General features: G+C 42.6%; 1 protein-coding gene across 2 annotated transcripts in view; it reads left to right on the forward strand.

Annotated features, from left to right (window-relative positions):
* Positions 1–24,278, forward strand: part of COL4A6 (collagen type IV alpha 6 chain) — a 212,571-nt gene that overhangs the window by 100,160 nt on the left and 88,133 nt on the right. For both annotated transcript variants that reach the window (XM_087727220.1, XM_087727221.1), the window contains exons 4-5: positions 17,657–17,791; positions 19,543–19,587. In XM_087727220.1, coding sequence (XP_087583346.1) covers positions 17,657–17,791; positions 19,543–19,587 — 180 coding nt within the window. The remainder of the gene's footprint in view (positions 1–17,656; positions 17,792–19,542; positions 19,588–24,278) is intronic.

Consider the following 24,278-nt stretch of genomic DNA (forward strand, 5'->3'; position numbering starts at 1 on the left):
AGTCTGTTTGTGGGAGGAAATTGTCTACGGTTCAGACCCACAGGTCCCTATCTGCCATTTCCCACAGGAAGGAAGACAGTCTGGTGAGATTCTTGTAATGGAGGTGATCAGCAATAAATTATCCGCTTAGTATGTAGTTCTGGTTGTTTGTGCCTGACAAGTCCTCTGCATATAACAAGTTGTATAATGACCATTCAGAGTTATGACAAATCTCCACAGAGCTACTTGTGACCTGTTTTCAGAGTTTGGGTTGCCCAGAGGCACCATGTTTGAATGTTTATTTGAATGTTTATTTAATTTGTATGCCGCCCCACTCCCGAGGTCACGTGATTGCATTTTGGGCACTTGGCAACCAGCTCATTTTTATGGCCATTTGCATCCTCCTGCAGTCACATGAGTGTGAGTTGTGATCCCCCCCCCATGCCAGTTTTCCAGCTTATTTCCAATTTCTGGCCAAAAAAAAAAGCCCATTGGGGAAAATAGATTTGCTTAATGACTGTGGCATTTGCTTAGCCTTCAAATCAGTGGTGGGATTCAAAAATTCTTACTATCCGTTCTGTGGGCATGGCATGGCTTGGTGGGCATGGTAGGGGAAGAATATTGCAAAATCTCCATTCCCTCCCGATCAGCTGGGACTCGGGAGGCAGAGAATAGATGGGGGCGGGGCCAGCCAGAGGTGGTATTTGCCAGTTCTCCAAACTACTCAAAATTTCCGCTACCGGTTCTCCAGAACTGGTCAGAACCTCCTGAATACCGCCTCTGCTTCAAATCCAGTTACGTTAACTTCAAATCCAGTCACAGAATGCTTCAATGTATGATCACAACAGTTTATAACCATAATTCCAGACTCAATTACAGACGGAAGTCACGGACTACTTATAGCCCTATATACCTGCTGGCAACAGATTGGAGAAGTTGGGTTTAGTGGAACTACAAAGAATGCATTCGGAATAAGGCAACAGTTGTAAGCACGGCATTTCCTTAGAAGTTTATCTCTACCAAGTTCAGGAGGATTGACTTACTTCGCATGTTTATTTTAATAAGGCAGATTCCCCCCCTCCCCTCTTGGTGCTAAAAGCTACATTTAGGTCTGAGAGTGTTATTGTGCAGTAGACTGTTGCCTCTCTTTTGAAAAACCAATGAGGGAGATGTAAATGCCACACCTGTTGCTTCTTGCCGGAATTAACCTGTACTCCCCCTCCCCATTTTCCTTTCCCCTTCTCCCCATGTTGCTTCCAAAGCTGAATACACAATCTAGTCTTGGTCAAAAGAGGCTGGTTCCATATATCTATTCCAGTGATGGTGAACCTTTTCGGCACCGAGTGCCAAAAAAAGTGAGCCCGTATGCGTGCCCAGCACCGAGTGCCAAAAAGGAAGCATTTCGTGCACACTTATCTGGCCTGTGAGCAGGAATAGGAGCTGCCCAGGGGGCATGCGCATATCTGAAAATGAATTTCTGGCACACGGATGCATGCCAGACAGCAAGTCTTCCAGTTGCTGCTGGAAGCATTGATCAGCTGGCCGGCATGTATGCTCACACTGGAAATTTGGAGACCAGCCCTTCTGGTTTCGGACACTGCTGCATGCACATAGGCCATCTCATCATTGCATGCGCATGCATGCCAAAAACCCAGGAGAGGAACAGACAACGTCACGCGTGCCAAGCGAGATGGCTCCGCATGCCACTTTGAGCATGCGTGCCATAGGTTGGCCATCATGGATCTATTCTATAGGCAGCTCCTCCATGTGGGGAAGTGTTGAACTGCAGCCAACTGGAGTTCCCAACTATAGAGAAGATTCCACCCATTCATTGGCTCATTGGGAGCTCTGTTGGGTTACTCTGTTAGCCCTATCAGAGGATTTTGAAAGAAGGAATCTGGCTCAGGTTGTAGATGGTGAGAAGTGGGACAAGAGTCATTAGATTCATTTCAACATCATCAATTGGTTGCCTTCATTGGCAGGCACCAAGCTATGACTTTACCATTTTGGCCTTCCGAACATCAAATGGAAAGAAATGCTATTTTCCTTTGCCTCAAAGAAAATGCCATGGGCTTAAATAACCAGGAAGAGGTAAAAAAATCTTCCCTTCCTTTCCCTTCCTCTCCTCTCCTCTCCTCTCCCCTCTCCCCCCTTTTCATCCATCCATCCAGTGGTGGGATTCAAATTTTTTTACTACCAGTTCTGTTGGTGTGGCTTGGTGGGTGTGGCAGGGGAAGGATACTGCAAAATCCCCATTCCCTCCCGATCAGCTGGGACTCGGGAGGCAGAGAATAGATGGGGACGGGGCCAGTCAGAGGTGGTATTTACCAGTTCTCCGAACTACTCAAATGTCCAGTACCAGTTCTCCAGAACTGGTCAGAACCTCCTGAATACCACCTCTGCATCCATTCAATGCTTTGAATTGCTATCTAAAGGGTGTCCTAATTTTTTTCTGTTTTAATCTGAGAGACAGTTGAGTACACTGGAGTGTTCCAAAAAACATGCATGTTATATTAATTGATTATAGAGGAAGAAATGTGGTTTCTTGGTTTGTACTGTAGCAGCATAGAAAATGGGCTTGGAGTCAGGCCACTTTCACAGCTCGGACAAGGGAGTTCTATCAAATATGAGTGACAGAAGCAGGGGTTGGACCTGCACAGTTATGAAGCAATAGTCTGCCTATCCATAACTGATTTAATAAACCAGAATTTGCGGAATTCAAATGACTCATAAAACCCTAATCTGTGCTCTCCGTCACTCTGGCTAATTTCTCCAAGATACACAAAGTAACACACAAGGCAAAACACATTGTGCATCATGAATGCAGTTTTGCAATTTCTCTGGCCAGAAAAAGAAGTGAGATAAGAATTCAATGAATAGTGGCACTTTTAAAAATCTGTTTTATCTGTTACTTTTGGCAGCCCACAAAGTTGAGTCTTTCTAAATTTTTTCTAATCTTAAAGCCATCAAAGTTACAGCCTGTTACATTTTGGGAGAAGGAAATAATTTCTGTAGATTAATTATTGTCAGGTGGATAGAACCAGGCCCATACCTATTGCTTAAGCTAACATATAAGAATCTAGTCAACTAATGGTGAGTACTAAATGGGAACTTGATAAGAGCCAACAGAATTCACCGGAGGTTGGACTTGGAGTGTTTGTGGACATGTAAGAATTCTAAGCTGATTGCTCTCTTGACTCCAGCCCCAGGCTCTGCTTCTCCTCTTCCTATAATTATGCATTTTTAGTACCACAGGAAGCAGTGGTGAAATCTAATTTTTTTTACCACTGGTTCTATGGGCGTGGTTTGATGGTAGTGGGTCATGTGACTGGGTAGGCGTGGCCAACCTTTTTCAATTTTTTAAAGCATTTTTTTCCTCCCAGTTCAGGCAAATAGGTAGGGGGAAAAAAGCTTTAAAAAGTGGGGGGAAATTGTTCCAATGATCATGCGGATCAGCTGTGAGCTGTGATTGTTGGAACCATTTTTTTTTCACTTTTTAAAGCATTTTTTTTACTACTGGTTCCAGAGACTAGGTAGTAAAAAATGGTTTAAAAAGTGAAATAAAGAGGGTCCAATGATCACACAACTCACAGCTGTTCCGCGCGATTGTTGGAACCATTTTTTCCATTTTTTAAAAGCTTTTTTGGGCAAACCTTAACATTTTCTAGTGAACCGGTCAGAACCGGTAGCATTTCTCACCTGATAGGAAGCTGCCTATAGTTCATCTTATTATTCCAGCCCAGTGTTGTTTGCTTCATTATGTTTTCCAAATGCATTTAAAGGTCTCTGCATGCCTCCCCAGCATTGGAATTTGTGTAGCACGTATTGAATGCAACTTGAAGAAGGTTGATTGACTCTAAAGGTAGATAATAAGGTCCTTCACATTGGGTGGAATTGAGCATTTTAGCAGGACATGCCTGGGATTGACTGTAGGTCCTTCTGCTTAGGAGCCACTAAGCCTGCTGCTGTGCTATACACCTCTGCAATTTCATCCATTTTCTGGAATGGGTGACCATAAGAAATCTAATAAATTTACTGTATTTTTCGGTGTATAAGATGCACCCCACAAAAAAGAAGTGGGTGGAAATGTCTGTGCATCTTATAGAGCGAATGTTGCCAAAGCCCCACCCACCCACCAGCCCCTATCCTTTGGCCTCTACCTCCCAGCAATTTGCCTCCTTGCAGCAAATAGCAAACAGTCTGGTGAGCTTCAGCACAGCCTGATTTAGCACGAGCAGCTGATTGGCATTGGATCATCCTCCCGGAATACCAATTATCACTTGTTCCAGGCTGTGGGGATCACCATGACCCCCATCGCCACCTCTGCCTATCACTGCCTCCGCGCGTCCCATTTTTCACCTTTGTGCATCCCATTTTCGGCCTCCGTGTGACCCATTTTCAGCCTGTTGCAGGCAGCGGGGATAGAGGATCCCCCCATCCTGGAATGAGCCACAAATAGGATGCCCGGAGGCCAAAAATGGGACGTGCAGAGCCAGCAATGGCTGGCGGCTATCCCCGCAGCCTGGAACAGCTGATCAGTGGTATTCTGGGAGGCTGATCCAACCACCAATCAGCTGCTCATGCTAAATCAGGCTGTGCTGAAGCTGACCAGGCTGTTTGCTGCAAGGAGGCAAATTGCTGGGAGGCAGAGGCAGATTTTTTCTTCTTCTTTTCCTCCACAAAAGATAGGAGTGTCTTATAGTCTGGAGCATCTTATAGTTTGAAAAATATGGTAATTTCATTAATTAAGCAGAAATCATACAGCTGAGGATAGAAACAAGACTAGAATGGTGAGAGAGAGAGACAGAGAGAGAGGGAGGGAGGGAGGGAGATAGATATTCCTCAGGCTGTTCCATGTTAAATACCTTGACTGGACACCCTGAAATCAGTGCGGATGTACCTAAAAATGACAACATATAGTGAAATCAACTTGGCCAATTCTCAGCCAGAAAAGCTCTTTGTCCACCAGAAAGGAACAGCCCGGAAGACATTGAGTGAGGAGAAAAAATATGCATAAAGAGAGTGCAAGATAAAAAGTTTTATTAAGAGCTACAACAGAAATAAGTGCCCAAAGAAACCCATGTTTTACATTTGGCAGCCGTTTACCTCTGACTATATTTTAGTTAGCTTAGTCACTACTCAAATATTGTTAATTATATTTAAGAAACTTGGTTCCTAGCAAGCGATTGGCTTGGGGAATGATAAAATGGGTTTAAATTATCTCTCCTCAGAGCTGAAGTAGACCAGAGCTCTTCTGCAGAGTGCATACCTTATAAGGGATTGCTGGAGTGTTGACTGTCTTCATCCAAAACTAAAGTGTGTGTGTGTATGCCTGAAGGACAGAGAGAGAAAGAGTAAGAGGGAGGGAGGGAGAGACACACACACAGAGAGAGAGAGAGAGAGTAAGAGGGAGAAAAGAGGGAGAGAGAGAGAGAGAGAGAGAAGGAGAGAAAGGAAAAGAGAAAGAGACAGAGAGAAACAGAGACAGAGATACAGAGAGAGAAAGTGAGAGAAAGAGGGAGAGAGAGCCAGAAAGAGAGAGAGAGAGTAAGAGTGAGAGAAAGAGGGAGAGAGAGAGAGACAGAAGAAGAGGAAGGAAAAGAGAAAGAGACAGAGAAAGAGAGACAGAGAGAGAGAAAGAGGGAGAGAGAGAAAGAGAGGGCAAGGAGGGAGAGACAGACACACACAGAGAGAGTAAGAGTGAGAGAAAGGGGGGAGAGAGAGAGAGACAGAAAGAGAGAAAGGAAAAGAGACAGAGAGAGAAAGAGGAAGAGAGAGAGAGAGAGGGAGAGAGAGAGAGAGAGAGAATACACACACAAGTGAATAAGAGCAACAAGTCCTGTGTGGAGCCATCTTTTTAAAAGGTGAGGTGTGTTCCTCTCTCAAGACATAAGAGCAATAGTTCCCCAAGGTTGATATCTTTTTTCCTGAAGCTTTCTTCTAGATCAGGGCTGTCCAACCTTGGCAATGTTTAAGACCCGTGGACTTCAAGTCTCAGGATTCACTGAGGAATTCTGGGAGTTGAAGTCCACAAGTCTTAAGGTGGCCAATGTTGGACACTCTCTTCTAGACCTTAACCAAGAAGGAAAAGGTTCGAGCTAAACTTAAGGCAAGAGTGATCAGGGCCATGAATGTTAGGGTGAGGGTTATGGCAGAATCAAATCCCTGTTTGTCTGTCCAAAGCACCTGTTTGATTGCATGTACAATTCATGGTGTTCTCGCCCATCTAGAACAGGTAACCTAGAAAGGATGTGCAGAGGAATAGTGGGTACAACCAGAGGTGGGATTCAGCCGGTTCGGACGAGTTCACCCGAACCAGTAGTGGAAATCATGGATGGCCTGCCCATCTACCCACCCACCCCAACTCTATGCAGTCCTATTTAGGCACATTTTTGAAGCCGGGTGCATACGCGGAAGGCATACCCATGGGCAAAGCACATGTGTGAAGCGGGCAGGCACATGACGTATTTTCTTCCTGTCCTGGTGTATGCCATCTCTTAGGCAAACTGAAGCCTAAGACTGGGTCTCTATGACAGCAGCTGCTAGAGGACCACAGTGGTGGCAACTTTGTTGTTCCTTCTCAACTACTTAGCCATTCTTATCTCTGGAAGCTCAAATGTGCCACGCAATATATTCTTCGGCTCCCTAAACATCCTGCCAGGCCTAGCCATAATGAAAAACCAGTAGTAAAAAAAAGAAGCTTCCAAGGATCGGACGGCTCAGCTGTGAGCTGTGCGATCATCAGAAGCTTCCCCCCACCCTGCTTTTTAAAGCAAAATTTTCCTGCCTATTCGCCCGAACCAACAGGAAAAAAATGCTTTAAAAAGTGAACAAAAAGTTGGCCACACCCACCCAGTCACCTGACACCCCCACCAAGCCACGCCCACAGAACCAGTGGGCAATTTTTTTTTAATTTCACCACTGCTTCAGTGACCCCCTGGTAACCCACACATATTTTTTTCCTAGATTATTACAATTTAGGTTTTTAGGAGGGGAATAAGGAAAGGTTGGAGAGATAAGGAGAAGTTGGAAAGGAAGAGAAGGAAGCAGTTAGACATGGCTCGAGCAAAATAAATAAGTGAAAAGTGACTTGTATAATAGCTGGAGATAAAAGTTACTATTTGTCCACCCGAGAATTCAGCTACAAGTATTTGCTTGAATTTTTCCTTGCAATGCCATTGTCAGAGGGTGGAGGGGAGGTCTAAATTAAGAAAGATCTACTGGAGAGCAGTTTTCAAAAATATCCCCAGTCCGATCCAAAATTGTAATTCTCTTAGGATTTCTGGCTACGATGGGACTTGTAGCGGGATACAGGCCAAGTTCATTGTTGACAAAAGTTTCCTAGAGTATTTTTAAAAGGAAATTTAAAAATGTAGACCCTGAAAGAGGGCATCTGAGGTGAGAAAAGGAGTCAGTGGATTGATGGCTCACTCCTGAGTTTAGACAGTAAAAAAAATAAAAGATCTACTAGAGAAAGCAGAACAGATGTTCCTTATGTCTTTATTACAAAAAAGAGGAGAAAAGTTTAAAAAAAGAAACAGCACCTGTTTTGAAGCTGTCCTGCAATGTATAATACAAATAATACAATAGCAGAGTTGGAAGGGACCTTGGAGGTCTTCTAGTCCAACCCCCTGCCTAGGCAGGAAACCCTATACCGTTTCAGACAAATGGCTATCCAGCATCTTCTTAAAAACTTCCAGTGTTGGAGCATTCACAACTTCTGGAGACAAGTTGTTCCACTGATTAATTGTTCTCACTGTCAGGAAATTTCTCCTCAGTTCTAAGTTGCTTCTCTCCTTGATTAGTTTCCACCCATTGCTTCTTCTTCTACCCTCAGATGCCTTGGAAAATAGTTTGATTCTCTCTTCTTTGTGGCAACCCCTGAGATATAGGAACCCTGCTATCATGTCTTCCCTAGTCCTTCTTTCTATTAAACTAGACATACCCAGTTCCTGCAACTGTTCGTCATATGTTTTAGTCTCCAGTCCCCTAATGTTTGCCTAATGCAAGGTGAGTTATAACTACAGTAGTTTTGGAGATGAGAACCACAGCTATTAACAGAGGCTTTACTATTATAGCTTAGGGACGTGGCGGCTCAGTGGCTAAGACACTGAGCTTGTCGATCAGAAAGGTCAGCAGTTCGGCAGTTCAAATCCCTAGCGCCGCATAACAGAGAGAGCTCCTGTTACTTGTCCCAGCTTCTGCCAACCTAGCAGTTCGAAAGCATGTAAAAATGCAAGTAGAAAAATAGGAACCATCTTTGGTAGGAAGGTAACAACATTCCGTGCACCTTCGGTGTTTAGCCATGCAGGCCATACAACCACAGAGACGTCTTCGGGCAGCGCTGGATCTTCAGCTTTGAAACAGAGATGAGCACCGCCCCCTGCAGTTGGCAACGACTAGCACATATAGAGTAGAGTAGAGTAGAATAGAATACCGTATATACTCGAGTATAGGTCGACCCGAATATAAGCCGAGGCACCTAATTTTACCACAAAAAACTGGAAAAGTTATTGACTCGAGTATAAGCCTAGGGTGGGAAATGCAGCAGCTACCGGTAAATTTCAAAAATAAAAATAGATACCAATAATGTTTTTGAATATTTATTTCAAAGAAAAACAGTAAACTAGCGGTGTATTCAATGAAATACTTCACTCACCTCATGATGCTGATGTCCCGCTGTGATGATGATGTCCCGTGCAGCCGCGGGAGCGATGTCCCGCCTCCTATGACACACGGCACAGTGATTCCTATCATTGGATCACTGTACCAGAGGAGGTGGGACATCGCTATGTGGCTGCTTGCCATAACAAGGAGGAGGTGGGACATCGTTGCAGAGCGGCAGGAGGGGGAGGAAGGGGAATCGTAAGACAGCCCTGCATTACATTAGAACGTGAGGAGGGGGGATGGTGCGGTGCGCGCTGCGCGGCAAACTGACACAGAGGGAGGGGAAACTCACAGGGGCACTGGGCCATTCACGAGTGTCACCCAGCGGCATGGCCCCGCCCCCTTTTCTCCTCCATTTCGGGCAAATTTTTCACTGACTCGAGTATAAGCCGAGGCGGCTTTTTTCAGCCCAAAAAGTGGGCTGAAAAATTAGGTTTATACTCGAGTATATACAGTAACAGAATTGGAAGGGACCTTAAAGGTCTTCTAGTCCAACCCCCAGCCTAGGCAGGAAACCGTACACCACTTCAGACAAATGGTTATCCAACAGCTTCTTAAAAACTTCCAGTGTTGGAGCATTCACAACTTCCGAAGGAAAGTTGTTCCACTGGTTAATTGTTCTAACTGTCAGGAAATTTCTCCTTAGTTCTAAGTTGCTTCTCTCCTTGATGAGTTTCCACCCATTGCTTCTTGTTCTACCCTCAGGTGCCTTGGAGAATAGTTTGACTCCCTCTTCTTTGTGGCAGCCCCTGAGATATTGGAACACTGCTATCATGTCTCCCTTGGTCCTTCTTTTCATTAAAGTAGACATACCCACTTCCTGCAACCGTTATTCATATGTTTTAGCCTCCAGTCCCCTTAATCCTCTTTGTTGCTCTTCTCTGCAAGGATAACCTTTACCTTTACCTATTACTACCTATAGAAGAAGGTTCATCTGCATACAATTATGTTTCCCAAGGCTGGATTTTAAACTGTGTGCTACTGAGGCTGTTTGTTCCCTGTTTCCGAAAGCCATGCCGTATCGTTCCTGTTTCTTAAAACAAAGAGGGGATTCTTTGCATTTCTCTAATTCCATTCATTCCAAAGCCTCATTTTTGTTCTCAATTAAGGAGAAGGTAACGAGCACTTCTCAGCCTTGGCTAATCTGACAAATCCGTGGATAGGATCTGGTATAATTGCAAGTTATCTGCATTCCGGCTGGCCTAGAGCTAACTTCACTGCCTCTGATGTTTAAACCATTTGGGTTTGATCCTCCCTGGTGGCACAAGAGCTTGCAAGCCAAGGCGGCGGCCGGGGGGGGGGAGGGGAAGCAGCCCTAGAGAAGATCTTGGTGCTTGTACCATCATTCTAACCCACTTGGGGTGATGCATTTCAGCAAAGGTAACACAGGTCTGCAAAAAAAAATTTCTGAGAGCTGTTTTGGTTATTCCACGTAATAGAGCCAAGGTGGCGCAGTGGTTAAATGCAGCACTGCAGGCTACTGCTAGATCAGCAGGTCAGCGGTTCAAATCTCACCGGCTCAGGGTTGACTCAGCCTTCCATCCTTCCGAGGTGGGTAAAATGAGGACCCAGATTGTTGGGGGCAATATGCTGACTCTCTGTAAACCGCTTAGAGAGGCCTGAAAGGCCTATGAAGCGGTATATAAGTCTACTGCTATTGCTATTGCTATCTTTATGAATTTGGTGCGCTGAATCCAAAAATGACCTCCATTTTATCATAGGACATCACGTTTCCTGAAAATTTAGGTAACTGTGTTAAATAAGGCAATACCTCAAAATAAATGGAAATAGACTTATAAAATTAAAGTTTTATTACAATATTTTCACGAAAATCCTTTTTTGAACTGAAATGAGCTCACCTACACACCCTAAATTCGATTCTTCTTCCTTGTGAGGCTCCTCTTGGTTCATATACGCTTGTGAGTAGCATCTGGAATGTCTCTCTGAAGCATCCAACAGTGGTCTGCCATCATTGTAATGCTCCATCCTCCCTGGTATCTCCTTTCCATCTCTTTAATGTCTTGGTGGAATTGTTCACCTTGTTCCTCACTCACAGCTCCCAAATTTTCAGGAAAGTAGTCAAGGTGGGACTGGAGGAAATGCACTTTCAAACTCATCAGGCAACCTAAAGCTTGAAATGCTTTCAGCATTCTTCGGACGATCTTTTTGTAGTGAGGATCTTTGTTATTGCCTAAAAATTTCTGTACAACTTCTTTAAATACAATACACCCTTCTTTTTGAGGATTTGTCATGGTATTGACAAACTCTTGATCAACTATAAGCCTTCTAATGTCTGGTCCGATGAACACGCCTTCCTTCAATTTTGCCTCCAACAGGCATGGAAACTTGGTGACCAAGTATTTGAAGCATTCTCCATCTCTTGGAAGTGATTTTATGAATTGCTTCATCAATCCCAATTTTATGTGGAGAGGTGGTAGAAGAACTTTATGGGAAGGTACCAAAGTTTCTTGGAGGACATTTTTTTTCACCGACTGTTAGCACCCTCAGCTGCCAACTCTTCTTGGTCCAATGATTTTGTCGGTCTCAACTGTCCCATAGACACAGAAAACAAGGGTATTTGGTATACCCAGCTTGTTGCCCGAGTAGCATGCACAAGACCTTCAAGTCCCCACACACTTGCCAACCATGGGCTTCATATTTAAGTTTACAAAGAACCAATTCCAAATTCTCGTAGGTTTCTTTCAAGTGTACGGAATGACCTATAGGTATGGAAGCGTAAAAACCGTTGTGGAGTAAAACTGCTTTGAGACTTCTTTTTGAAGAATCTATAAAAAGATGCCATTGCTCTGAATCATATTGGATTTTAAATTGACCCATCAGACCTTCGACATCGATGCAATAAACCAACTTGTCTTCCTGGGCGAAGTAAGGAACGAACTCCTTTACACGATGTCTGAACCATGAGGATGACACTCCTGGCAACAATAAATTCCTGCTTTTCAGCCTTGATCCAAGTAACTCAGCAGCATCTTTGGGAAGATTCAAGTCTCTTACCAAATCATTCATCTCCTCCTGAGAAAACAATTTTGGTCTTGTATCATCTTCAAAGTCAAAACTTGATTCGTCATCTGGTTCAGTTATGACTTCACCTTCATTGGAGCTAGGTATCTCTTCCAAGGTAGCAGGGGGCCTGGGTACTGGTATATCTGTGCCATGGGGGATAGAACAAATTGCTGAGTGAAGATTGGGGTATGAAATGGAATGCTTCCATTTGCAATTAAACCCTTTCACATCGCATGAACAAAAGTAACAGTCATCACTATGGTTCTTTTGCTCTCACCATATCATAGGAATCCCATAATGGAAAGATTTTCTCTTACCCTTGAACCAGTTTCAGAGGTCTTCAACACACCATTTGCACACTTTATGAGGCATCCAAACTTTATCTTGATCTCCAATTTTTAGTCCAAAGTATGCAAAGTATACTTTTTTTCACAAAGTCTGTAATATTCTGCTGTTGCTTCAACACTGTATATTCACCACAGATGAAACAGAAACTGTCTGGTGAATTAATACACTTTCGCAGAGCCATAACATAATGGTTGAAGAATGACGAGCTAACATGAATTGCAATGAAAAAGTGTGAACAGCCTAGAACCAAGAACCTGATGATGATTCGTGCACAAGTATGGCATGCAGGAGAGAGCAGCTCTGTGTCTGTACACGAGACGTCACAGTGCTGGCCATGCCCACTGCACTAACCGGAGATGCTGCTATCTGCCCTGTGTCTCCCTCCCACTGGAAAAGTGAGCATATCCCTTCAGAAAAAGAGATAATAAGGAAGATATTAACATGCACAGAAATGGATAGACTAACATTAGAATTAAAAAGTGAAAGAGAGAGTGTTGTGAGATAAGCTAGATTTATCTTGAGCTTTGTGGTTAAGTGAGGACCCAAAACAGAGATGCACCACTTTCTTGCAACTGTGAGTTGATTTGACTTCCTAAATCTTATAAGCAGCTGCTATGAAACCTTGAAATATCTGCATGCAGTGAAGTTTGATATATAAAGGACGTTACCATGCAATGGAATTGTTTCCTCTTCGGTTATTGTTAGTTGCGAAGTCGTGTCCAACCCATCGTGGCCCCATGGACAATGTTCCTCCGGGCCTCCCTGTTCTCTATCATCCTCTGGAGTTCATTTGAGCTCATGCTGATGTCTTCAGTGACTCCATCCAGCCACCTCATTGTCTGCTGTCCCCTTTTGCCCTCAATCATTCCCAGCATAAGGTTCTTCTTCAGGGAGTCCTTCCTTCTCATTAGGTGGCCAAAGTATTTGAGTTTCACCTTCAGGATCCAGCCTTGTAAAGAGCAGTCAGGGTTGATCTCCTCTAGGACTGACCGGTTGGATCGCCTTGCAGTCCAAGGGACTTGCAGGAGTCTCCTCCAGCACCAGAGTTCAAAGGCCTCCGTTCTTTGGCGCTCAACCTTTCTTATGGTCCAACTTTCACAACCATATATTGCAACTGGGAAAACCAAAGCCTTGACTATAGGCACTTTTGACTGACCTCCAATAATGTAGTGTAGACATCATCAATGCTGAGCATGTTGTGACCTAGCATAACATTACTAGTTTGGGTAATGAAATGTCTGCAAGAAAACAACCAAGCTCAGAGACCACCAAGGACCCCTCATTTCAACTCTAAACTACAAATATTCTCCTTTGTTGTGACTGTGACAAACTGGAGAAAGTTCAAAGGAGGGCTACCAAGGTGGTGAAGGATCTGGAAGCCAAAACTCATAAGGAATGTTTGAAGAATCTGGGTGCCTCTGGCCTATAGAAAAGACAACTGGGAGTAAATGTAATATCAAGTTTCAAATATTTGAAGATTTATCACAGTGGATTTATTTTCTGTGGCTTCAGAGTCAATAGAGGACAGGAAAGAATCAGTAGGTTCTTCAAATTGCAATGAAGGGGGCTCAGGGTAAACTTCAAGAGGAACTTCCATATTATATAGGTGATCCACCAGTGGATCAACATGCTAAATGAAGTGGTGGGTTCTCTTTTATGTGCTTGTGATTTGACTTTAGCCTTCCTTGGCTTTTTAAGCGCTCATGAAGATGAGGATTGATGTCCGTCAATAATGCCCAATGGTGGATAATTACTGTAGCTGCTTCGTTGGTTGGTTGGGATGTTGACTTTAAGGTTAACGACAACCCCTCCTATTTATTCTAATGTGGAAGACATAGTTGTGAGGCCTCCTTCCAAAGAAGGAGTTAATGACATCCATAAGAACTAGATTGGGTTCTATACATCTTATAGGGAAGATTAGTGATGGCTTACTGTGATTAAGAAGCCATCTCAGGGTCCTGGGAGAAATTTTGAAGAACTCTGAAATTTGCCTTTTAGGACATAAACTAATAATAGTGGTCCATGGAAAGAATTTTTTCTTTCCATAGACTAGAATTCAGAGCCCACATTTAATTTCTCCACTGGAGAGCTCTGCCAGTAATCTCACATCTGTCCAGTTTTCTAACTTTCTAACCAGAGAGAAATTCAACATAATAAATTCCATGTCATTCTCCTGGAAGAAGAAAGAAATCCATTGACCACATTTCATTTCCTGGTCCTTTCTTTGACCCTCTTGAGCTTTCTATCACACCAACAATATTTCATGGCACAATGTTTTGCCTTTCTCCTATTCCTGTCTCCTCCTCCTTCTCCATCTCCTCCTCCTCCATCTCCTCCTCCATCTCCATCTCTATCTTCATAATCTCCTCCTCCTCCTCCTCCTCCTCCTTCTCCTCCTTCTTCCAGAAAGAAACAGAATAGGTGTATGAAATCACCTTCCACGTACAAAATAATCCAGCTGAAATGTTTTATGTCATCACAGTTATGTCCTCACAGTTATTCTAGTAGCGCCTGGATTCTGATATTTTTTTTTAAAAAGAAAGAAGCTGATTCCTTTGTTTTATTTTCTTCTTTTCATGCTGTTCTGCCAGCATGGAACAAGATCTAATGCGGGAGAGAACTTACATGTTCTCCATGGAGTTTTAGAACTCTGTATGTGATCCATATGTTGCAGCTATGCTCCCTTTTTTTGCTTGGTCTTTTTTAAAATGAAAGCTAGTGTTCCAAATTGTTTTACAGTGTTATTACAGCCGAAAAGAATAAATTTAACTCGTTCAGAGGATTGGGGGCTTTTTCTTCATGCCGCTTGAGTATTTGTTTTGATTATATAATTCATAAACTTTGACGCAAGCGAGCCCTTTCAAAGAACAAGTGTAGAGTTTTTGCTGGCTATCTCAGCTCTAAAGTTTTGAGTTTGCCTTCCAAAAAAATTTAATGAACCAGTTGATGGTCCCAAGATGTGGCAGAATATAAATGTCTATTTTTAGAATCTGCCAGTGTCATTGGAGGTCCTCTTTTGTGTCTGGTCACTTCAAGAAGTTAGTTGATAGATCACGGTATGTTTTTTCTGTAGCAATCTATTTATTTTATTTCTTATTGTATTTGGCATTGACCACTCTTTTGCTGAAGTCGTATTTTCTGCAATCAAGTTTGGAGAAGTTTACCTTGAGTTTGTATCTATTGTGTGCTCGTGTATTGTTGTAGTTGAAGTTGAAGCTGAAGTAGTCATTGACAGGTAGGACATTGTAGCAGATAATTTTATGTACTACGCTTAGGTCAGATTGAAGGCAGCGTAATTCCAGGTTGTCTAAGCCCAAAATTTCAACCCTGGTGGCATAAGGGATTCTGTTGCAGGCAGAGGAGTGGAGGACTCTTCTCGTGAAATATCTCTGGACTCACTCAATTGTATTAATGTCCAATTGTAGTGCAGGCTCCAGGCAGATGAGCTGTATTTGAGAATTGGTCTAGCAAAGGTTTTGTATGCTCTGGTTAGCAGTACAATATTACCAGAGAAGAAGCTACGCAAGATTAGGTTAACAACTCTTAATGTTTAATGCAATAATTAAATGCAATGCATATATATGTCTGTGTGTGTGAGTGGTGGGTTGCAGGTGGTATGCCCCAATACGGGTGTTCCGGATCCTGCCCGGAGCACCGAATACCGTTCCGGTATGGTGCTCCGGAGGGCCCACCTGTCTGCCCATGCTCCTTACCGGTGCTTTATGCCGTTGGCGCTTCTGCGCATGTGCATGGCACGTACAGCGCCTGTCCGACACTCCGCGGAGTAGCTGGAGCATCACGGAGGCTTGCGGAAGCGTCATTTGACACAAGAACACATGCGTGTATGGGTAACTCTGGAACAGAATCCAGAACCCACCACTGGTGTGTGTGTGTGTGTGTGTGTGTGTGTATAAACATACATGCAGACACACAACACATTTATGTAGTTATTTTTGTAATTTGATCCAATTTACTATATTAAATTTCATTCTTTTTATGTTGCTCCTCATTTCTGGTGAGACGTCCAGAGTTGGTTGGCATCAAAACTGAATATGTAAATAAAAATAATGTTCTCAGGAATCTCGGAGAACAAAGCTAACATGCCAAACTTTTCAAATTTTGAGACGATAGATTTCAGGGGAACACTTCAAGTCAACTTCAGAAGAGGAAAGATTCCAACTAAACTTTAAGAATGAATCACCAGTTTGAAAATTGTCCAATAATCCTCTTCTTTGTAGGTCTTTTCAAACTGGTGATTCATTCTTAAAGTTTAGCTAGAATCTTTCCTCTTCTTAAGTTGAATTGAAGAGTTCCCCTGAAATCTATCGTCTCAAAATTTGAAAAGTTTGGCATGTTAGCTTTGTTCTCCGAGATTATTTTTATTTACATATTCAGTTTTGATGCCAACCAACTCTGGGCATCTCACCAGAAATGAGGAGCAACATAAAAAGAATGAAATTGAATATAGTAAACTGGATCAAATTACAAAAATAACTACATAAATGTGTTGTGTGTCTGCATTGGAGTGTTGATTTCTGGCAGTTGCCTCAACTAGTTTCTTCAGGGTTTTTTTTACAACAATTTTGAAAGTGGTTTGCCATTGCTTTCATAACAGGGAATGAGACAAAGTGACTGACCCAAGGTCATCCAGGTGGATTCATCCCTAAGGCAAAGCCACGACTTATTCAGAGGTCATATTCAGCAGGTTCTGACCAGTTTTGGAGAACCAGCAGCAGAAATTTTGAGCAGTTCAGAGAAGTGATAAATACCACCTCTGACTGGCCCCGCCCCCATCTATTCTCTGCCTCCCAAGTACCAGCTGATTGGGAGGAAATGGGGATTTTTGCAGTATCCTTCCCCTGGAGTGTGGAGGGAATGGGGATTTTGCAGTATTCTTCCCCTGGAGTAGGGAGGGAATCGGAATTTTGCAGTATCATTCCCCTGGAGTGGGGAGCAAATGGGGATTTTGCAGTATCCTTCCCTGCCATGCCCACCAAGCCATGCCCACAGAACCGATAGTAAAAAAATTGAATCCCACCACTGGACTCATTGTCTACCAATTTCTAGCCTGAAGCCTTTAACCCCTATACCAAACTGGCTCTCAGAAAATAATTAAAAAGAAATTGCAATCGAAGCAACATATCAAAACATTAATAATTATAACCAAGGGAGTTTCATCCACCCTACCCCAAGGTCTGGGATAGAAGCCAAGTTTTGAAGGCTTCTTCTCCTTGTAGTTCAGTGAATTAGGAGGTGTCTGTCTGAGCCACTTCTGAATATCATCTGTCTGTTGTGGTTTAAAATCTGTTTCATCCCTTGTCATCCTGGCAACAGATCATACATATTTCTGTCAAGAGCATCTTTCTTACACTCTTTACATCTTGAGAAATTCTGAGAAATCAGCTTCCCAATTTCTCTGCTCACAGATTTGGTAGATATTCTTCAAAGGCTTTTAATGGCTTTTTCCTGTAGCTCTGACCATACTGATGCCACCTTCTTCACTCTTCTTCTTAAGGTAGAACATGGACCTTCAGTTGAGGGCTTTCCTCTCAATGATTTTCTGATATTGACCTTAAGGGGAACATCTGCGAAAAGACCATTGAGGAGCAAAATAAAGCATTATTTCTTTCTTCTGCAGGGTCAACCAGGGCCAATCGGGAACCAAGGATCAATGGGCATTGAAGGCTTTACTGGACCAGAGGGAGTGAGAGGACTGAAAGGAGAGAGGGGTGTATCAGGACCACCAGGTGCAGCTGGAATGAAGGGAGACAAGGTAAGTTCATTCATGCTTTTAGGGTTCTCACACACCTTCAAAGTCAATCCTGTTTTTTTTCCTTCTGCTGTAGTGGCAATCTTAAACCTTGCTGTGTCCTTTGGGATACAAACAATATTTAATATATCCAGGGCAATAAAATTACTGGAAGTTCACCAGTTATCCTGTCTGTGTGTCTGTGTCTGTCTAATCTATCTTATCTATCTATCTATCCATCCATCATTCACCTATCTATCTATCCATCCATCCATCCATCCATCCATCTATCCATCCATCCACCCCCCATCTATTTATCATCCATCCATCCATCCATCCATCCATCCATCCATCATATCTATCCATCCATCCATCTATTGTCTGTCTGTCTGTCTGTCTGTCTGTCTGTCTGTCTGTCTATCTATCTATCTATCTATCTATCTATCTATCTATCTATCTATCTATCTATCTTATCTATCCATCCATCCATCCAGCTATCTAGCTATCATCTATCATCTATCTGTCTAATCTTCAACATCATCCATCTATCTATGTACACCCAGACTATATTAGTGTGTGCATTTCACTAAAAGTTATTTCTTACAGCTGTGCAAATCATGTGCCACTTCCAAAGTGTCCATCAGAACCTGCCAGTAGGAGGGTCAAGGTGCTGTGATCCCTTAGGGACTCAGCATAGTTGCGCTTAGAACCTCCCAGCATTGTGTATACAAGTGTGAATCTTTACCACAATTGGAAAGCTATTTTAGCTCATGGTATGACTCAAAAGGAAAGGAAGACTGGTCTGTGTTTGTTTAACCAAAATCTCTTTATTAATAGGACTTAGCTGAAGCACTGATCTCACTGTAGTTTACAGTGCTGCTGGATTATGAAATGTTTTAAATGGTTCACAGACTTTCTCTTACCACTTCATTTGACATATCTGTAGCTCGCCCACCATCCAGGGACTCTCAGAAAGCATTTGCACAAAGAGTTAGTCATGACTGAGAACCAAAATACAACTAGGTAAAGGTAAAGCTTCCCCTCGCACACATGTGCTAGTTGTTCCCATCTCTAGGGGGCGGTGTTCATCTCTGTTTCAAAGTCGAAGAGCCAATGCTGTCCGAAGACGTCTCCGTGGTCATGTGGCGAGCATGACTAAATGCCAAAGGTGCACACAATGCTGTTACCCTCTCACCAAAGTGGTTCCTATTTTTCTACTTGCATTTGTACATGTTTTTGAACTGCTAGGTTGGCAGAAGTTGGGACAAGTAACGGGCGCTCACACCATTACGTGGCGCTAGGGATTTGAACCACCAAACTGCCAGCCTTTCTGATAGAAAAGCTCAGCATCTTAGCCACTGAGCCATCGCTAGTCCCTTTAAAGTACAACTGCAACAATGCAAAAAGATTGTCTATAGCAGGGGTGTCCAACTCAAAGGTTGGTCCACAGGGTGTTTAGATCTGGCCCGCAGGGCTGCCTGGAAACAGTGAAGGACCGGCCTGCAGTGCTTCTGCCAGTGAAAATGGAACTTGCAAGGGCCACACACAGTCCTCCCAGGCTCCGTTTTTGACTGCAACAGCCCCCTGAAGCCCTTTGCCAGAGAAAACACAACATTGATGCGGCCCTCAATGAAATCAAGTTTGACACCCCTGGTCTATAGCAAGTCCATCCTTGATGTTATATCTAATGTTCTATGCTAGGATGCCTTATGGGGTGGACTTAAAGCTGTAATGGCCAGACCAATACTTATCTACATTCCTTTTTATCTTCTTAGGGTCCAGTGGGTGTTCCTGGATTCCCTGGAATTTATGGAGTTCCGGTAAGTCTTTTTGGATTCCCCCGGGACTTAAGTGTACCTCTTAGTATGGCTTTTGGCCAACAACATTAAGTATGACTCTGGGTTTGAATTCAAATGCTTGTTTTTGTGGTCCTTGATGGAGGTCGATGTTGGGTAGTCCAACAAAGATGCCACGGTGAAGGTGCTCATATGAAGTTGGTAGGGCAGCTCTTATGTTCTGCTCCTAGAGGATAATTTTTGCTGCTGGTTGAAGTAGAGCAAGGACCATTACCCAGTCAGTAATGCAGCTAGGCCTGGACCATAGAACGAACATTGAGAAAATAACGTTGATGAGGTCAATAGGAGATGACAGCGACTTGATAACATGTCAAATTGAATGGCGAACTGCAAAGGTATTCGAAAGACTCGCCGTCCAGTGGAAGCATCTCCAAGAGGAAGGACATATCTGGTCACTAGGCATATGTCCTTCCTAGCCAGCTTTTTCCCATTTGTTGGAAGGATTAAGACTGTTGGAGAAAATTGTGATTTTTGTCTGTTCATTGATGCATTTGCACATTTCCTAGATGTCTTACTGTATAAAGTTCTCTGGATGGGTTGCTAATGAACCAACATTAAAAAACTTAAAGGCAAAGTGGAAGACAAATTCCTAAAATTAAGCACCAACATCCATAAATCAACAAAAATGTCCCATCAGTCTGTCCTCATTTTTTCCCCTTATTTTTGTTCCACAAAGTATTTATGTCATGCTTCAGTACTGTAATTATGCATAAAGACACTTAGATTCATTTTATTTTACTGTATGCAACATGTGACCTTAATTAGTGGGACAGACAGTGGAAATTAGGAATTCATTTTCTCCCACTGGCAGTTTAGTTGTGTGTTTTTTTATATAATCACTCCTAACCAGAGCAGAAAATCAAAAGATTTCAGGTTATGTCCTTTTTTCCTTCCTTCCTTCCTTCCTTCCTTCCTTCCTTCCTTCCTTCCTTCCTTCCTTCCTTCCTTCCTTCCTTCCTTCCCTCCCTCCCTCCCTCCCTCCCTCCCTCCTTCCTTCCTTTTTGTCAGTACTAACAATAGAACTAATAAACAACCACTAAAGCCAGCAACCTAAACTCAGCAAAAAAACAAATTGAACATGCAGATTTAATTTAGTTTAATTCAATCAGGTTGAGCAGAGAATTGGGGGCTTTCAAAGCATATTCTGGCTGCCCTATCTATTTTCATTCGTTCTTTCTTTCCTTTTTTTATTTTTTTGAGAGCATTAATTTTCACCACCCCACTCCCCACCCTTATTGCTTTGTGTCATAATAACAATTAAGGACAAATACTATGGCTTAAAATGCAAGAACAGAATGAGTTCAATGTGCAGTTTTTAACTAAGGGTCCTATGAAAGACTTTGGCTAGGTAATCCTCGATTTATGACTACAACTGAAAATTTCTATTGGTAAGTGAGACATTTGTTAAGTGAGTTTTGCCCCATTTTATGACCTTTCTGTTGTTAAGTTGGTAACATAGTTAGAATCGTGGTGGCGCAATGGTTAGAATGCAGTATTGCAGGCTACCTCTTCTGACTGCCAGCAGTTCAAGGTTCACTCAGCCTTCCATCCTTCCAAAAGAGGAGCTAGATTATTGTAGGCAATATGCTGACCATGCGCTAGAATTGTATTTGCACAAAATTGGAAAATGGAAAAAAACCCTTCAGAGGGAGGGGTAATTATGAAAATATTAGCTGGGCAGAAATGAATAGATTAACATTGGCAATCAAAGGGAAGAAAGAATCGGAGTATTATAATATTCGGGGGAGATTTTATCACTGGATAGAAACCAAATACTGACAATAAGAGATATAAAATTAAAGAAATGGGGAAGAAAAGCAGATTTATAGGGGAGAAGCAGAACTGAAGTGTAATTGAAATGTAAAGGTAAATGGAAAAATAAAATGTATTAAAAACGATGGTAAATGTTAGAGATGATGACAGAAAAATTGTACCCAGATGACATTGATTAATGATGCAAGATTTGTTGAATAAAAATGAACAACTTTTTCTAAAAAAAATACACTGACCATGTAAACCACTTAGAGAGGGCTGTAAAGCCCATTGAAGCTGTATCGGCCTCTAAGTGCTATTGCTATAGTTATTACATGGATATAGCTTCCCATTGACTTTTCTTGTCAGGGGATCATATGATCCCAGAATATTGCAGCCGTCATACAAACATGCCACTTACCAAGCATCTGAATTTTGATCACATGGCATGGCCCTGGGATTGGTCCTAAGTGTGGAAAAAAAAATCCTAAGTCAGATTTTTCAGTGCCCTTAGTAACTTTGAACTGCCACTAAAGGAACTATTGTAAGTTTACCTGTAGTAAAGATGCTACAGGAATGGCAACCAGGTGAGACACCCCAAGCAGTGAATGTATGACCACAGTGGGGATGTGAGCATAGTAGGAAGAGCCCCACAGGTTCAGGATGGCTGCCATGAACCCGTGGGAGGGAAAGAGGTCACCACAGGTCCTACCAAAAAAAACGGCTCCCAGATGGACTTCATTTATTGTGTTGCTACAGCTGTTGGGAAAACCTCATCTATATCGTCCGTCTCTCCCTGTATTTGTGGCTGTTTAACCACCGATGTCCCAGAAAAAGGGCCTGAAGGAGCTTCCCCTCCCCACCTGCCTGGCACATTCCCGCTTTTCCCTCCCGGGCCCTCACCCCATCCTGATGTAGATGTTTAGCTTTTCCCACGGAAGGAGGTTGAGAAGTTTGGACGTTGAGATGCATCAGTCACAGTTTTTCAGCTGAAAATACAAGGCTGGCGGAATGGAAACATTTCAGGGAGCGATAGCATATGGACTGGCTTCCATCAGCTCGTGTGTGTGTGTGTGTGTGTGTGTGTGTACGTTCAAAAGCAAACCAAACAAAACCACAGGCTGTTTGAAAAGAAGGATCTGGCGTGGGCTCAAGAGGCCCCTTTTAATGTTCCTAATACACAAATTTGTGCCTTCCGATTCGGCTGATTTCTCTCTTCCTTAAGTACTGTGCCTCTCCTGTTTGGATTTACTTAGAAATACATTCCCTTCGCTGGAAGGAAAGAGCTTACATTTAGTTCAGCGTAAGTAGGATTTTGGTTACGTCCTTTTCAATTTAGATTTGGACTGGTCCATCGTCTTAAAGCTCAGAGTCGCCAAAGGCTGTCAAGAGCTTGGTTTGGCCAAGAAAATCCTTCCAGAAATTAGCAACCTTTGGTAGGACGAAGAAGCAATGGTTGGGAACTAGTCAACAAGAGAAGCAACCTAGGATGAAGGAGAAATTTCCTGACAGTGAGAACCATTCATCAGTGGAACAGCTTGCCTTCAGAATTCATGGGTGCTCTAATTTTTATTGGATTGTGGTCTGCCCATAAATTTGGTTCAATTTCAATCTCTTGTACATTTCCACTTAATTCTGAATTCATCCAGATCATGTCTATTCTGAACCAGGATTTGTGCATGTTAGAATAAAATGTATATTGTTTTTCCCCAGGATTCATTACTCAGAATAGATAATTCTTCTAACATTTTAGTACGAATTCCTGATAGGGTCCTTCTAGTTTTCTAGTTTTCTTATTTATTTTACTACTTCTATAGTCCAGTTCTGTATTAACAATTTTAGGGCAGGACAAGAAGCAATGGTTGGGAACTAATCAAAGAGAGAAGCAACCTAGAATGAAGGAGAAATTTCCTGACAGTGAGAACAATTCATCAGTGGAACAGCTTGGCTTCAGAAGTCGTGGGTGCTCCATCATTGGAGGTTTTCAAGAAAAGATTGGGCAACCATTGGTCTGAAATGGTACAGGGTTTTCTGTTTGAGCAGGGGGTTGGACTACAAGACCTCCAAGGTCCCTTCCAACTCTGTTATTCTATATGTGATAAAAGATAAGATTCATTGAAGACAGGGGGATTCATTTCAACAACTGATTATGATGTTATCCATTCAGTTGTGTCCAATTCTTGGCAATTCTGTGGGCCAGATCTCTCCCCATCTTCTAATCTTGCAGTGCTTCTTTGAGTTGTTCTATGCAACTCAAACTATGGCTGGTGTCAGTTTTAATGGTGCATTTCAACAACTCTGTTTCATTCATTTCAAGCAACCACCATCAAGTTTCCCTTTGCTCATTCTTGATTCATGGTGAAGTCATGAACACCTGAGTGTAGATTGTTGAGTTGCACTGTGGAAGGGGTGGACAGTAAGAGCTGGAGATGGTTTCTCATCCCCATTGCAGACCTGGGGTTTCTTGAGCCTCCTCCATCTAAGTCCTTACCACCTAATATTATGTTAACCAAATGTAAATTAAATTTAGTTCTGGCTCCACATTTTCTTGGAGAGAATTCAACACATCATTCAAAGGCCAAATCAGGTCTTTGCCTGAAAAAAAGTGATCTGTCATAAGGGATTAAAATACTTTCCTTAAGAGAGGACATTAGAACCCTGGGTGACTTATAGTTTTTTTGGGGGGGGCGGTGTCACACCAAGAAGTCACATAAGGGAAATATATAAAGTGTGATAATTTTAGAAATAAAATACTGTATTTTTTTCTCCTACTACCATTGTACTAGAACTTTAGATACTTGGCTACAATTCTCATTATTCTTGGTCATTATTGGTAATAGTCTAGTGGGCATTGAATTGCCAAACTAATGTAATTGTCAAACTCGCTAAGATAGTCCAAGTCA

The sequence above is a fragment of the Thamnophis sirtalis genome, unplaced genomic scaffold (genome assembly GCF_051295495.1).
Source record: "Thamnophis sirtalis isolate CommonGarterSnake01/CBP01778 unplaced genomic scaffold, rThaSir2_p1.2 scaffold_13, whole genome shotgun sequence".
NCBI lineage: Eukaryota > Metazoa > Chordata > Lepidosauria > Squamata > Natricidae > Thamnophis > Thamnophis sirtalis.